This window comes from Lepisma saccharinum, chromosome 18 (genome assembly GCF_977018435.1).
Source record: "Lepisma saccharinum chromosome 18, izLepSacc3.1, whole genome shotgun sequence".
Lineage (NCBI taxonomy): Eukaryota > Metazoa > Arthropoda > Insecta > Zygentoma > Lepismatidae > Lepisma > Lepisma saccharinum.
In genome coordinates, this window is record NC_139246.1 from 50,357,256 (window position 1) to 50,374,990 (window position 17,735).

The 17,735-nt window shown below is 39.7% G+C and overlaps 1 protein-coding gene across 1 annotated transcript; it reads right to left on the reverse strand.

The window, feature by feature from the left end:
* Nucleotides 1-13,414: 13,414 nt before the first annotated feature.
* On the reverse strand, nucleotides 13,415-14,122 carry LOC146002240 (uncharacterized). Its single transcript, XM_083139957.1, has one exon. It carries the CDS (start codon nucleotides 14,120-14,122, stop codon nucleotides 13,415-13,417), a length of 708 nt encoding a protein of 235 aa, XP_082996083.1.
* Nucleotides 14,123-17,735: the final 3,613 nt, after the last annotated feature.

Here is a 17,735-nt window from a genome sequence, read left to right on the forward strand (position 1 = left end):
CTTTCAAAATGAAGAGTCGTTATTCTGGAATCTACGGAGACATTCATTCATTCGGTAAAAATTTTACGAGAGTCACAATTCTATTTTTGTGCTCCAACCATTGACTTATTTTTAATAGCCTGGATGACTGATGTGGGGAGGTACCTCCTCTCATGTGCCCCCTGGCTGTGATATAAACTGTTCTTCCTTTAGGATTTCTATTATTTTTCCCATCGCATATTCAATGCCAACTTTGCGATTCTGTTTGCCAAAGTGTAAGGGGAAGGGGTTAATTTATTCTTCAAGCCTTCTCCTGGACTAGGATAACACTATTTCCGAAAGATTTTTTTTGGCATTCATTTTCAGGAATTGCAACAGCACTATTTCTGTCTCGCTTATTCTTATTGCGTTTTTTTTCCTTTTCGTTATTTAGTGTTGCTTTTCTTCCATTTTCGGCTACTCGCGACGATGAAGAACACCCAAGCTCAGGCCAAATTCGAACCCGGGGCCCTCGCATTCTAACGAATTGTGATAACTTCTTCGTCACGAACATAAAAAAAGGAGTTTCTTTTTAAAATAAATTTCAGGAATATTTCACATTTACATTACTTTGATTGTAAACGTGGAAAATCCAGTTAATTAATATTTACGCTGCAATCTTTCCATTAGCCCTTTTCTTTGAGTCAGAGACACAAAATTCCCTGCATATGGTTAAATTGATTGATAGTAATCAACACTGCTGCTTTCCGAACACTTACTTCGGCTGTGCTTCCGGCGACGAAGCTGGACTTCAACTCAAACGAGTGTGCCACTTTTTGTGAACAGAAGTGTACCACACCAGACAAACTCGGATATACAAGGCTCTCTGTTTATGCATGGATTTTTTGTCAGATGGTGCAGTCCGAAGACAACATTTTGTCGAAGTTCAACAATAGTCAGACGGCGATATCCGACAAAAATCGTATGAATGAATGGGGCCTAAATGATCATCCGTAATGCTGTATGGTTTCTGTTCTGGCGCTGTGGTTGTGTTGTGCATAAAAGGGGCCCCGAGATTTAGCAACAAGATTTCCTGTTCCCATACAGCGCTACATAACATCATCTTTCAAAGCAAACGACTGGCACATTCATTCCATGAAAAAAGTCAGACAAAATTCTCCGACTTTTTTTGACTTCTCAAATTCCTGATTTTCCAGGTTTTCCAGGTCTGTCGCCACCCTGACAGAAGTGCGTTGGCTCTCGCGAAATAAAGTCCTTGTAAAAACTTAGGCATGAAGTTATGTTATTTTTGAACAATTGTAAGAATGGCTATATGACTTTTCGACATAAGGTACTTTTCCGATACCTTGCCGAAAGACGGACCTCGGAGCGGCGCCGAAAGCGGACTGGTTAACTTTGATAATTCTCTCAACCCGGGAACCCACTGGATATGTTACTGGATTGCTGAAGACAGAAACAAAAGTGCTTTGGTGTTCGATTCCATCAGTGATGTCCCACCTCCTTCGCTGGTGGAATATCTGAAATTGATAGAAATCTTTTACGACCAATGGATACAGGGTTTCGATGAAGTGGTCTGCGGTCATCTCTGCGTCATCGTGCTGCTCATTCTTCCGTGACTAAAGACTAAATCACACGGAACTGGATTTCCAGTATGAATGCCGTAGTTAGCGCTGGACTTGCTACCCATTTGAGTTTTCGCCTCACACGATACTTGTTACCGTACTTGTCGATAGACACTTGTTCCCATAAGACATTGCACAGAGCAGACAATCTGTAAAGATGGCCGAGGAATTTGAAGAATGTTATAGAATTACTGCTTTGTGCTTCTATAAAAAAATTAAAAAACAAAAGCATCGACTAGAAATTGGGTTGAAAAAAATATGGTAATCAACGGGTACCGAACAAGCTCTTTAATTAACTCTGGTATACATATTCATACTACATGAGATTCGCAGGATTCATTAAAAAAAAATAATACACTTGTAATAATATGTATTTTAATTTTCGGCTAATCATATTTGTCACGTACACATCTAATTGCTTTGCATAAATACCTAAAATATTACTGAACACGAATGCACTGCACGTCATCTCTTTACAATTCTTTTTATCGAGAAACTAACAAAAAACATCGGAAACCACAGGCAAAAACTCTCCTTTGCAAACTCGCAGATTACCTTCACATGCCCAAACTATGCTCTGATTGGCTGTTGCGCAGAATCCAGTCGAGGAAAGCCAGTAGCAATTAGAACATGGCCTATTCCTCAAAACCAGTCAAGCAGCCAGCCATCACTTCCGGTCAGGTAGCCAGTTCAGCGCCAACTAACTGGATATCCAATTCAGTGTGATTCGGCCTTAACCAGTAGCGGTGGCGACTCAACCTTGGAAATGTATCCGAGAGCCACGGATTTGTTAAGACAACAGCGATAAAAAAATGTTAGTCCTGCACTTGACCAGTGACAGTTCCGTCCTCAAACTGAATCTGCATTACAATGGGGTCAAGGGCACGCTGCAACAAGAGTGGCTTTTTACAGCATGTACCTGATTCGCAACGTCACCGATTATAACACTCTTTACATGGGTGGGAGGTAGATCATCATTCCGCCTGGACAATATAACCTGACTACGTTTGCAAGCCCAAATGCCCTCAAGCGTAATCCTGTCCAAGAGTTCCGTCACTCATCGCATAGAGATCGCTTCCGCCACTGACTAAATATATCTGGAATCCATCGGGGAGCTCTTGGCTTTTCCAAACGACAGTACCTTTGTACCAGGAATCAAGTATGTCGGAAGTCCATTCCCAAATTCCTGTCCATAGAAACTTTGAACGTGCATTGCAGCCTGGCTCAGGGGATGGTCGTATCCACAGACCCGAATCAGGGGCAAACTCGCAAGAAAACCTGAACAATTGCACGTTCGATCCAAATTCAGAACTCTTTGAGCAGATTCTTTACAAACCCATTAAACCGCTCTTCTTTCTCATCTAGCATGACAAGTTCAGCGAAGTGGAACAGGCTACAAGGAACGAAAAGGTGAAATCTCTTCCTCTAGTCCAAAGAATAAGGGGAAAGTAATTCTAAAGTCTTTGAGTTTATTTAACACTGGCTTGCAGTAAAGTATGCAAGGAAAGCTTATGAAAAATCTGTATTGCGAAAGCGGGAACGGCTATGATCAAAGGCATTTCCTGCGATTTGTGTTTGCATTTATGTAAATACGTAATTAAATAAAACTTAAATATTGTAAATATTCGTTATTTTTATAGGTACGTCAACACTAATGTTATTTGCACCCTTCACATGTCCTTTCTTTACAAGTCTGTTGCGGACATTAAAACACACCCATGCCCTCGCCGGGACTCGAACCCGAGACCTCCAGATCAAAGTGAGTTGAGTTGACCACCCAACACGCTCGGCTACCGAGGTCGGCATAAAACTGTTATGTTGGCCTCTTAATGTAAATACATAGCCTACTTTTCAATAAAAATGTTAATTGTTATCTAAGAAACAAATGAGCAGACACACGTTTTTCATGTAACATTTCATTTGCATGAGGAATATAATAGCTGCTTAAAAACTGCTATACGTAATTTTTATTTTTAGAAAAGGGAGGGAGGGAGTAATTCATTCATTTATTTTAGTGATCAGAGCTCCCCCAATAATTTTGACAAGTCGGTGCCCCTGAGCCCAGTGGTAGCCATAGGACAACCAGCCGTGCCCCTTTATGGCTGGCACGACGCGAGAGCTTTAGCATCGTGTTGACATACTTGCAAACTTCACAGAGAAGTGACTAATCCTGACCTATTCGTAATACTCGTTGGAGAAGTAATTCGCGAGGAAGATACTTTCCTGCATACTTGGCAAGAACGAATGTAATCTCTTCCCCAAATTTATATAACCATTTAGATAGATGCATCTAAAGAGCCATCCAGACTTTTTTGTTATCGATTTCTTCCTTAAGAAAAGATATATCCTTTGTTCTCACGAACACAGACACTCATGTGTTGCAACTGACGTTGACAATATTGAAGACATTTTCTGTACAAAAGAATTGCCTAAATATCAAAGGGAATTCGCATCACCAGGGGATTTTTTACTTTAATATTTGTAAAAAATCACACGGAAAATCTATCAGTATAAGAATTTCACTTGATATATAATTTAATTTCTTGCATTGAATTCATTTAGCAGATAATCATATTTCAGTTGTTAGTAACACCGATTGTTGATGTACCGTCTGCCGTGCTGGGGTTGCAAATTATAAACAAAGAAAGGCGAGAATACCGTGATCGACTCGGGGTCTCTAATTGTTCAGTGTTTTTCTTTTTAGTGAAGTGAAAGTGTCCGATGGTGTGTGAAAGGAAGGGTAGTTAGTAAATATGAGTCAGATTAGAGCATTATTACATACACCGTTTTCCAAGGTACTATGCGATATTAAATTAAAAGTTAAACAACTTGGTTGTCCCACACCAGATTTTATCATCAATTCTATTTATAAATATAAAAAAATTGGTAAAGGCGATAGGCGTCGAAATTTTAATAGTCGCATTTATTTCCTAGAAACTCTGGCCGACCTCCGCACAGCATGCTACGACGCCAGGGATTGCGGGTTCGAATCTCGGCCTGGGCATCGGTGTTCTTTGCGAGTGTTCACTCATCCTTACCTTCACAATTAGCAAAAGTAGTACAAATGCGAAGTAAAATAAACCAATCTTAAAAACTCTGAATTTTTGTCTGCAATTTTAGTAAACAAAGTTCCATTAAAATTACCTCTTTCATTAGATTTCTATGACTCCTAGCAAAAATTTTTCGATTTCTTGATCACGTTGGCACTACCTACCCATCATACTAGCTGCCAGCCGCCACTGCAAATGAACCTCACACCATATTATAAAACAGAAATTGAAATGTGTTAATGTCAAAGTGTCACGTCTCTATCCCTTTTTGTGCAAAATTTACGTACGTTCAAAGTCTCAGTTGCGTGAATCTTCAGAAACCCTGTGTTATCTTGCTTTACAGATTAAACTTCTGTTTCTCGAAACTGTGAACATATTTGTTCTAAAGGTTTTGAAATTTTATTTTGTATGCTGTAATACAGTTTGAAAAGGCTGTAACACGCTTTGAAAAACTCCAACAAAAAACAGATGCTTGTCCTTAATTACGTACACAGATATGTTTTCTTGAATTACCTGTTAGTATCAGAAAGTTGATTGATAGGATTTTTTTTACAAATACCGATGAAACTACCGACATAACAATTATTGGTATTCAACTGATTCAATTTCAAATAGCAAATGTTTCTTCAAGAACATGAATGGTTCATTCACCCCCATAATTAATGTATTGAACTAAGTGATTGCAATGGGTCTTGCCTTTGAAATGGAACTGCACATTTAGATATCCATTTTACAAAAGCCATGATACATAAATTATATGTTTTTTATATAATAATAATAAATGTGAGGCTATGGCTATGAGGTGAAATGTAGGCCATTGTAAAATAAATTTAAATTAGTAATGTATTGTGTATTAAGTATTCTGGTAAAATTTAAGGATTTTTGAAAACTCGGGAACATCTCAGAGAAAATCAATTTGGAGTGCATGTGGAAACCCTGTATAATATGCAGGTTATATACATTATTATTAATAATAATGTATGCTACAGATGATTTGGGATTGAAAAATCATTGTTAAGTAATGCAGTAACATTTTTCGTCGATTCAGAAAAATTGAGGAACTCAAGAATTCATTGTTACACATGTACAGAAAGAGAGAGCACTTTACCTAAATAGGGTTTCTTTAACATCGCCATTCCTTCAAGATTGTCTGCAGTGGCTCAGTGAATATCTTGATGCACTTGTTCATTTATTTGAACTTCAATTTGTCTATTGCCAAACATTTTTATTGTAACTAAAGACCAAGAGGATTTATCTTTTGCCTCAGATTTCCATAAATTGCCAAAGAAAAAAAGGAGATCAATATAGGCAAAAAAAAATGGGAAAAATTATTCTGGAAATTCACATTTCAACATGGAAGTATCAATTATCATGGATGAAATTGATGGTCTCTTTACACTCGGTGGTCCTGTGAGAAGGTGCCCTAATTAAACTCATTGCAACCGAACTATCAGAGATGCACTTCATGACGTTGAAATATGCAAGATATTAATTTACTTCAGATGGATGCCTTGTAATCAAGGGATCTCTGGTTTAATACCCAGTGGAGGCACATAGTGGTTCGGATCCCACTTTAAACTGTAGGTCCAGTTCTGATTAGCCTTATTGTGCATAAAGTGAACTTAAAACACCAACTCAATCAATCAACTTCAGATTAGAATATCACACCTTAACTTGCAACTTGCTTTGTTATTTCACTATCTGAGGCACAAACGGTCAAACAATACTTTTAAAAGAGTATTCAATTCTGTGTCATGTGCTGAACTGCATGACTTGTATTCATGTCCCCATATTATTAGAATCACTAAATCAAGAAGACCTAGGTGGGCAGGCCATGTGGCATGAATGGGAGAGGAAAGAGGAGTTTACAGGATTCCTGTCAGGAAGCCTGATGGCAGAAGACCTGTAGGAAGGCGAAGATGAAGGGATAACGTTGAGATGGACCTAAAGGAAATCGGTAAGGATGGAAAAGATTGGAATGATTTTGTCCAGGAAAGGAACACATGGAGGGCTTGTGTTGCTGCAGCCATAAACCTGGGGGTTTAAGAAGGCTACAGAGTTATTAGTTAGTTAGACTTAGATGGGTAGCCCATGTGGCACGACTGGAAGAGGGAAGAAGAGTTTACAGCAGGGGTGCTGACGCACTCCCCCCCCAAAAGGCAGAACATTCCCTCCCCATCCCCCTCTATGCCAAATTATTCAGTAAAATTATTTTGGTCAGACAAAATTTGCAGAACAATATAATACACACAAAATTTAAGCAATATATGCTTACTATAAGTACTTTAGGCTTACTTGCATGTTTACTAACATAAAACGTACAAAAGTGCTCAGGCTCACTGCCATTGTTAGTGTACTGAATCTTATTCTTCACAGTTTGTCTGTTTAACTACTCTTGCATTAATTCAAAGAGCAACCTCCTCCCCCGATTCCAAACTGATTCTAATGAGGCGGCTTTCCATTTCAACCCAATCACCCACAGGTAGGTAGAAATAAATATTATATAATAACCAGGGCCTGGATTTTGATGACATGTCATCTTTTTCTCCTTACGTAGTATGCATTGCTGTTAAGTATTAAAATCCTGAATACGAACTTCTGGTTATAAATGTTAATTTTATTGTGGATTATTTGTCGTATATTTTATTTTTTAAGTTTCAGGTCTCTTTTTTTTTTTCAAGTTTTGTCATTCTTTTGGAGTTTTTTCGCATTGTACGTATCTTTCTGGTCTCCTTTTGCGTAATTAAAAAAAATAAACATAACGTAACTGCATTCATTTTTAGCCAAGAACTGACATTTATCGCCTTGATGTCGGTAACAATGAAAACCAGAATTCTATCGCCATGCGATTGTAGGAACAAAGCAACATGCAGATCGACATTACCTACTGCAATGGTTCTGAATAAGATAAGATTTTTACATATTTTTATACCTAAAATTCCACGTACACCTCTTAATTTAAGTTCTAACATTACAGAAGTAAGAACTGTGCTGTGCTAATTGCCATACCTGAAATAAAGACAAAATTTTAGTCATTTTTTAGGTCATTTTATTGATATTTTTGGTCATATTACTGATCACTTTTTAGATATCTTTAGAGCATCATAATCTGGGCACTGATAATAACCATTACTAAAAATCAATAAGTCAATCAAACGAAATGACCCCACCCCCATTTTTGTGTGAAGATATATAGAATTGGTATGAAATTTTGTCCCCTCCAAAAATTTCAATGACGTAGGCGAGTCATTAATCACGCCCCTGTGGGCACTCCCCGTTTTACAAGATTCTTGTTGGGAAACATGGTAGTATGAGGCCTGTAGGAAGGCCAAGACTAAAATACAGAGATAACGTTGAGATGGACCTAAAGGAAATCGGTAAGGATGGAAGAGATTGGAATGATCTTGCCCACGATAGGAACACATGGAAGGCTTGTGTTGCTGCCATAAACCTTTGGGTTTAAGAAGGTGTCTTTGGGACATGTCAATGTGTATCATCTTACATGTTGTTGGAATAGTCTTTTTCCAAAAATTGGCAATTTCCTTTTATACACATTCGCTAAGTAATCACCCCACTCATTTCTCTCCCCTAATCCATGACTTCCAATTGGGTTTCCATCATTGCCTTCTCTTACTACAGCATTACAGTCACTCACGGCAACGATTCATGATCTTTTTTCTTTTCTTTCTCTATTATCTATTCAATGTATAGTGGCCGCGGTGGCTCAGTCGGTAACGCATCTGACTACCATGCTGAAGGTCCCGGGTTCGATCCCCGGCCGGTTCAAACCCGGAACTTTTCTAACGTTGGAAGCGGCCCCGGCGCACACCCAGTGTCGAATAACATGGGTACCTGGGGGAAACCCTGGGGGGTAAAGGCAGTCAGGGGCGTGATGCTGATCACATCACCCCCACTCACGACCGGATCAAGAAAGTGTGGGGCGTTACCCCCACACCCCTATACGCCTTCATGGCGTGGTGCTAAGCACAGGGGAACACTTCACTTTTTTCTTCTTCTTCTTTTTTTATGTATCATAGTTATCCTTCACTTTTTTAGTCCACTATGTGGCACGTAAACGTGTGCGAACACTAAGTCTCGCCACTACAATCTTGTCGATCACATAATGTACTGATGACAATGTTTTTCATATGTGGCCTAATACTAGAATGGCAACACCAGAATTCTCTTGCATTCTCCTCTATCTCTCTAAAAAAAATTGAATTCTGCACTTAACAATTTACCACTTTCTTTCCACATCACTTTTGATATTCAAGAATTTTACTTTATTTCTTATTACCACTCCGATTTTTTCTACTCTTCTCACCACTGTTCATCATATCATAACATGTCCTTCCCAGACATCCCTCTCCTGGACATTCAAATGAAAAGGGATGATAGTTTATGCTTGGAATCTTTTTCCCTGGAAATAGCCATCATCCCAGTTGCAGTTTATCTATGGAAGAAATATATAGTTTCTGTTAACTTTCCATACACCATTCTCTCATTTGCATCTTGAAAGATTCCAGTGGGTCGCAACTAGGAGGTGAGGAGAGTGGACTGAATTGGGCCCTGCAGACTTGAATGAAATTTTCTGCACCAATCTCTTGGGGTTTGGGCATAGATTTAACATTGGTTTCTTTGTGGATTTTTACTCCAACTTCATAAATCCCTATTAGCCTTCAGCCCATTTAATGAATATAATGATATGCTATTTAGCTGTTTCAGTGGTGGATCATGTTGACTGATTGACTCACGGTCACTACTGGAGGTTCCAAAACTGACCTGGGTGTAGGCATGGCTGGTTTTAAAGGGTGGTTTATGGTTGCTTTGGTTTGGTTAATCCTATCATCCAGTAATTGACTCCCACATACCAACTAGGGGTGAAATTATTTAAAATATTGTACAAATTTGAGTCTATGAAAGATCGAATATAGTTGCAACTAAACGTGGAGCAGAAGAAATAAAATATAGGTAGGGCCCCATACATTCTCGACCATTTGTAGAGGTGGTGTGATGAACAACAGCCTCGCAGGGTTACCCCCAGTACCCATTTATTTGAGGCTGGGTGAACCCCACTGTATGCAGGGACAAGGCTGGAAAATTTCCAACCTTAAAACACCCACACTGGGAATCGAATTTGGGTCTTCCGTGTAGCAATCACACGCCCTACAACTACACTGCCATGGCTCCTGGAAGAACAGTACACACATAAAAATATGATTCATCATGTAGATACGCCATATTCTATGCAAGGGCAAACGTTTCAAATCATCGACAGATGCAGGAACTGTGGTTCTACAGGGCGCAGCCACTGAATGTGACTGTTTTAACTCTTTCACTGCGACAAGCAACTTCAGTCAATTTGTTTCATTATGCATGACTTACGGAAAGTGACTGCAGTTGATTTCGAATATTCTCATCGCTGCTGGTGTCGAGCGAATTCGCCCCAAAAGAAAAAGCATTACCAGAACATGCTGCGTTCTAGTCTCTTGTCACTTGAACTATTTTCAAAGGAAATAAATCATTTTGGTTCTGAACAAATGAAAAACATGTACAGCCATGTGTATGTAAATAACAATGGCAACAATGATCATTTATCTGCTCAGTGGCTTGCCCAAGATTTTTGAAAGGGGATGAGGATACATATATTTCTCTTAATAATCAGCCCTCATTTCACCATCTTTCCTGCCTTTAACATTCTCTTTCTTTTTAGGAATGATGGACCTAAAGGAAGGGTTATGAGCACTACCCACACCCCTTTCCACCACACATGGGAACACCACTGTATTGTCTTCAATAACAATGAAAATTTAAGACAAGGGTAACTTCCGGCTATGGTCCTTTTTCAAAGAATATGGGAAGAATTCATATTAGTACTTTAGAATACTTTTTTTTTTTTTTTTTTTTTTTGCAAATTTATACAATTCTGAATATTTCCCCAAAAAACTATGCAACAAAAGCTATATTAGTGAGCCAAAATCCCACAGCGAAAGAGTTAATTACAAATAAAAACGAAACTCTTTCATGCAACGAAGTCAATTTAATACATGTTGTACTACATCTCAAAGCATTTTAGGAAAATTGCATGACTGGCAGTTTCATGCAGTTTCTTGACAAGGACAGTTCATATTTTGAATCACTCCTCAAAACAGACACCCGAACTTGTTCGATGTTCTCGGGAGTGTGAACCCCAAGATGTGTTCCACCAGGTATTCTTTTCATTGCTGATGCAGTCTCCTTGAAGTTCCTTACCCATAGTAAAATGGAATTCCAACTGGGAACATGCAGACTACGGTGAATGTTAAAGTGCCGAGAGAAGGCCACCACACATTCATTATGAAAAATGTCTCAACCTCAACCTGGACTGCTTTGAGGCAACAAATAGCTGAATGTCATTACTTCATGTAACTTCTGTTCAGGGTCGATTTAAAAACCATCAGAATCAGTTGGCACACCCTGTATTATAAGACAATGCAAACATCCATAGACACATCCATCAAAAATAGTTGGCAACACTAACTACATTGCTGGTTGCAGCTGTTGACGTTTTTAATAAATATTTTGAGAAGTTAATGTTTTCTAGACATGTAATGTATGTTTGTGTGAATGCACAGATGTATGCATAGATTTTGTAATATGGAATGTCAAGTAGACAAAGAACTTCCAAAGAAACCATTCTCAAACCGTTTGAAGAGAAGGCCATTTGCAAAGGAAGACCAACTCCGTATATCCCCAAATTGCTGCAGCAGGAAAAAGTTTTCAATAGGCATTTCCAGCCATCAAACTGTGTGAAGTTTGCATGTTTGTCTGGAAACTGAGAACTTTGAAAAGCTTTTCTGTGTTGACAAGGATTACTATTCTCTATGGAAAAAAACTACTTGGTGTCAGGAAAAATTTGTAAATATTGGTAATTTGTGGAAATTTTCTCCAAAACGTAGAAGTCTGTGTTCATTAGTTGCAATAAAGATGTTTGGCAATAGACAAATTGAAGTTGAAATAAATGAACAAGTGTGTCAAGACATTCACTGAGCCACTGCAAAGGAATAGAGATATTAAGGAAACCCTATTCAAGTCAAGTGCTCTTTATTTCTGCACATTTAGGAACAATGAATTCTTGATTTTCTCAATTTCTCTGAATCAACGAAAATTGTCATTGCATGCCACTATATTACTTACACGCCACTATGTTACTTAAAGATGATTTTTCAGTGCCAAAGCATCTGCAGTACACAACATTATAATTATTATTAAAGTATATAACCTGCATTTAATACAGTGTTTCCACATGACTATAAATTGACTTTTTAAATTTTTCTAGACTACTTAACACAGTACATTACAGGTGTGTATACTCTAGGTTAGCTAGGCCCTCTCTGAAGCCCAGACTAAATTCAGAAAACAATCGACTAGCAAATGTGACTGATGTTTCACTCTCAAATAACGACCATGGGAGAAAATGATAGCACATGGGCTCCTTTCCTTTAAACCTATCACCAGGCTTCTTCGTTCCCCGCCAGCGCCTGGAGGCGATCGGTGACATATTTGTAGCGGCTTCCAAACCCAAGCTAGAGTCTTACCCAAGCGTTGGAAAGGGAGGTCTTCATTTTACAACAGAGGAAATACCTTACAGCGAAGCCAATCGCTAACCAGCAAGGGATTATTCCCAGAAAAGGGAATTTTTAAACTGAACTACAATTACAGGAATGGGAAAAGGTGGCAAAGTAACAGGGATTTTTTTTTCCTCTGGGCCAACACTGTCCCATTGAACACATGTAGAAGTGAGAGCGCTGACCTTCAACCAACCATACTTTACAATGGTGACAAAGTTTTGAACCATTTTTATAACCAAGTTTTATAACTGGGGGACAGTGGCTGACCACATTGCAGGAAGTTTAAGAAAATTTTGTACCTTACTGCGCAGATTTTATTTAGTGTAATGAGTAAGGGACACATTCGTTTTGAATGATCTGTGCTGCGTAGTGTAGTGAATAAACATGAGTGACATAATTAAGAACTATTGACGAAACAATTTACTCTGCTTTTGTATCAGGATAAGCTTGAAATCGTGAAGATATGCAGGCCTGGCATCCCAAAGAAGAGCAGAATGGATTTAATTTAGTTTTGTTATTTAGAGTCGCTTTCCTGCCACTTTAGCTAATCGCGACAACGAGGATGACTAGCAATACGAGGAAATTGATGAAGGAGACATTCACAAAGAATAGCCATGCCCAGGCCTGGATTTCAACCTGTACTAACCATTTTATCACAGACATCGGCAAGATAATGGAGTTCCTGTTCAAATGATATATTCAAGGTAAGAAGCTTATTGTGTATTTTATTCTTGCATGTAGGCCTACATAAATATTTCACAACATGGGCCTCTATATTTTATAAATAACCATGAAATACTTGAAATCCTTTCCTTACTGTTTCTACAAGGGTCGTTCAAGGTTGACCAGGACTTTCGTGCGTAAAATATTAATGAATCAATGTAGTGCTGCATTACTAGGGCAGGACAGACCATGATTCCTTGCGAGTAACCCTGATCCTTTGCGACACATTTGGCGCATGCGCAGTAGTGTAAACAAAGATGGCAGCAAGTAGTGTATCTGTTGCTGTGGAACAGCGGTGTACAGGGTTATTATAAATGATGGACCCATTTTCAAAACATCATATTTATTGAGGTACAAATCCAAAGTGAACAAGCTATATACCAATGGAAAGAGGAAGGTTCAAAGTTTGTTACCACAATGTTTGTAACTGTTATAAATGTTCAATGTGGCCACCATTGGCTGCACGGCAAACATCGACGCGGTAGCCAAACTCGTTCCACACACGCGTAAGCATATCTGCTGTTACCGAGTGCACGGCAGCAGTGATCCGGTTACGCAGATCGTTCAGAGTTGTTGGTAGAGGCGGGACGTAAACAGCTTCCTTCACATAACCACATAAGAAATAGTCGCAGGGTGTGAGATCCGAAGATCTGGGTGGCCAGAAGTGCAGAGCCAGGCCCTCAATTCCCCTGCAACCTATCCAGCGCTGAGGAAGGGAGTCGTTCAAAAAGTCTCGTACAGATCGGTGCCAATGGGGCGGAGCCCCATCCTGTTGGAAGATGAAGTCCTGGGAATCTTCCGTAACTTGAGGGAACAACCATTGTTCCAACATGTCCAGGTACGTGATTCCCGTTACGGTTCTTTCCGCAAAGAAAAATGGTCCATAAACCTTTGCACTGGATATGGCACAGAACACGTTGATCTTCGGTGAGTCTCTTTCATGTTGCACGGTTGCATGTGGATTTTCCAAACCCCATATGCGAACGTTGTGTCTGTTGACTTTTCCACTGAGGTGAAACGTGGCTTCATCGCTAAAAATTACACGCTGTAGAAATGCGTCATCCTCCATCTTTGCTAGCAGATAATCACAAAATGCGATACGCTTCTCTTTGTCATTGGGTGTGAGAGCCTGTACCATTTGTAATCGGTAGGGCTTGTACAGCAAACGTCTTCTCAGAACTTTCCATACCGTTGGTTGGGGTATTCCAAGCTCTCGACTAGCTCTTGCGATCCGCGAGGAGACCAAAAAAAAAAATGACTGACTATAGATTCGGGAGTTGAATGGCTTCGTCTACGAGGCTGGTCCAGGGATACGTGCCTCCAGGTTACGTTGCCGAATAATAGGAAGGATGAACCTAACCCACTCACCCACTTTGGGCTTGATTGAACCTACGAAACGACCTGGCTATGCAACCTGGACACACCTATCCCCGTGCAGCTCTACGCTGTCCTCCAGTGACCATTAACATGGAGGATGTCCCCAATAGACCAGCATCCATTCCGAGGAGTGATTGCTGGTTTATCATAGGGACTTTCAGCCTATTTATTCCGGAGCGAGAAGTACGCTTCCCGGACTTACCCGCCCAAATATGAATTGATAAATCAAGATGCTGGAAAGACACATTTAATATTCTGATGTTATCACATTTAAATATATACAAGCCCTGCACAAACTTATAGGTTTGTTTTTACATATGGAACCAACAAATGGGTAACAAAAACATTGTACTTACATCTTCTGCTTCCACCTCATCACACATGGGCCTTACAACACAACACTTATCACTCCAACTATAAATGGGGGAATTTCTGCGAGTTTACACTAAAAATATAACCGGATCTTCAGGCAGATGGCTATTTACTTGCAAGTGAACTATTTCAGGGAGCTGTATGACCAAGGATGTGCTTAATAATCCTGGATGCTTTTGGATACAAAGCATCATGGTTTCCTGAAGGCTCATTGTCCTCACCATGTGGTTTTGAAAAGTTCCGAATTTTCATGGATATTGGTTCCATGCATTTCAATTCACTGTAAATCCTGTAATTTGTCCATATTATACAATACTGGACTATTTCCAGGCACTTAGTAGCTATTTCACATGTTTTAAACACAATGGCTACTCCATTGTCCTTTCTCCACTGGCCTACTCTGGCCCAAAACTTGGAGCGATGTGAACTGTACCAACTCTTTACACCAAGAGAAATCAAGATGGCTTCCTCACATGTTAAAAGCTATCACAGTCTCATTGTCTGGTAGCCACGCCCATGAGGCCATCTGATTGGTTCACAGCACCTTGGGTTACTTGCTTTCATCAAGTACCTTGAGAAGCCCAATAGATGGAAGTCCAGTCAGGGCTAGTTCCACTGACTCTCACCAGATGGCTCTGGTGCTGTGAGACCGATTGTCTTTTGTCCAAAAACATCGATTTTTTGATGTTCTTGTGGTTTGTTTGCACATATAATTGTGACTTGGAGTTATTTTCAGGGAAAGCAAGTTACTTTGTGCTTGCACAAATGTTATCCTGAAAATATCTGTATTAATAAAAAAATTTGCATGAAAAGCAACATGTGCTCTCTGAATTCTGTTTATCCACAAAAGGATGTCTTTTTGATAACCAATGAATTTTGGTCTGGGGCTTATTAATTACTTAATATTTCGATGTTATATCATACTTTTACTAATTAGGCCTAATTTCTGTTAATCTTAACATATCTGGGAATGTCTATTCCTATTAATTTTACCTGAATTGAATTGGCCTTGTACTTTGGTTGGAGTGGAGTGCTGCCTGTATGTATTGGGGATGTATACCCAACCTTTGGTTGGTTATACTCTGTTGGTAGACTTTTTGGGACTACGCACAAAACTTTCTTCAATCCATTGGACATCGTCCTCTGACACACGTGGTCGGCCTGTGCACACACTTCCAGTCGCTTGAAATTGCTGAAACCAACGGCTAATGCTTTTTCCTAGTTGGTGGTTTGCTACCGAATTTGGTACGGAATGCCCGCTGCACTGCAATTTGCGACTCACTTTTCGCGAACTCAAGCACACAGAAAACCTTGTGCTCCAAGGTCGCCATCTCGCTCACAACTGACAGAGACGGTCCTCTCGCGAACTCTACCGGCCGCTTCCGCAACCACCACAGCCCGCCGGCTGCTGCCCACCAGAAACTTTGAACCTTCCTCTTTCCATTGGTATATAGCTTGTTCAATTTGGATCTGTACTTCCCTACCTATGACATTTTGAAAATGGGTCCATCATTTATAATAACCCTGTATAATGAAATTTCTCGTGAAGGAGAAGGTGAAACCTGCTCAAATTTGGCGTAGACTGCAAGCACAGTATGGTGACCAAACACTGTCATGGGCAAGAGTGTACGAATGGTGTCATAAAAGTTCCCCTCCACCCAAGAAAAGCAAAGCGCTGCCGTCTGCCGGTAAGATTTTGGGAACAGTCTTCTGGAACATGAAAGGTGTTATCCATGTGGATTTTGTGGAGAAGGGTGCCACAATTAATGCCAAGTATTACTCAACACTGCTTCACGGTGCTGTACGTGGGGCTGTTCGGAAGAAAAGACCTGGAATGTTGTTGAAACACGTAATTCTTCTCCATGACAATGCCAGGCCCCACACGGTCCATTTGACTCAAACAACACTGGCCAGCCTGCACTGGGAGGTTTTACCACACAGTCCTTACAATCCAGATTTATGCCTCAGTGATTTCCACTTGTTTGGGGCACTTAAAGAGCATTTGGGCGAGACGCACTTCCAGACAGATGAGGAGCTCAAGAACGCTGTCCTGCAGTGGTTACGACACCAACCTACTTTTTTCTACGCCAAAGGCATCAAGGAACTTCCACAACGACGGCAACGGTGTCTGGATGTTCAGGGGGAATACTTTGAAAAACTGACATAGTTTGGTGCTTCTATGTATGTATATTTCCTGTCTAGAAATAAAAGTCCTGGTCAACCTTGAACGACCCTTGTATATTAATTAAACAATGACACTTTTATAATTACTTCTAAATTGTAAGGTACGTATTTTCAATTACAATGTCACATCACTTCAGTGGCAGATCCAGAAATTACAGTTTTGAGGGGCGAATTTCAGTAATGTGCCTCACCTCACCAAGAATCATTTCTAACCTACACTTGAACTGTTTTATATAAACAAATATATCATACTCTAAACAAGAATCAATTGATCCAGAGATTACAGCATTGTTTTGCATGCAAAGATAGCGAGAGACCCAGTAGATGGTTTGATTGATTTGGTTTATTTTACTTTGCTTTTCTGCCACTTTTGGCTAATCACGAAGATGAAATTGATGACTGAATACACACAAAGAACACTCATGCCCAGGCCGGGATTCGAATGCAGGATCCCTAGTAGATGGTCATTAGTGTATGTTGTTATCATAATTCCTCTGATTGTCACTGTAAACTGGTCGATTAGATATGAGGAATAAACTGAATCAACAAATTAAAAGAAACAACTATTCTCTCAAGGGGTTCTGATTCGATCCCCATTTTAACACATATTGCATGTTCGGATCAAAATTTAAACTCTAAGTGCAGTTCCGATTAGCGTGCCTTGAACACAAAGCTGTCTTAAATCAAACTTTAAAAAATATTAACTAGCCTGTTAAAGTTGGTGATAAAAGACAGAATATTTGAGTCTTCAAAAATATTAGGCATAATATATCCAAAAGCCTGGTAGTTGGGAGGGGCAATCGCCCCATCGCCTCTCC

Coding starts and splice junctions, on each gene's coding strand:
- LOC146002240 (XM_083139957.1), bottom strand. CDS start 14,122: ATGGTACAGGCTCTCACACCCAATGACAAAGAGAAGCGTATCGCATTT.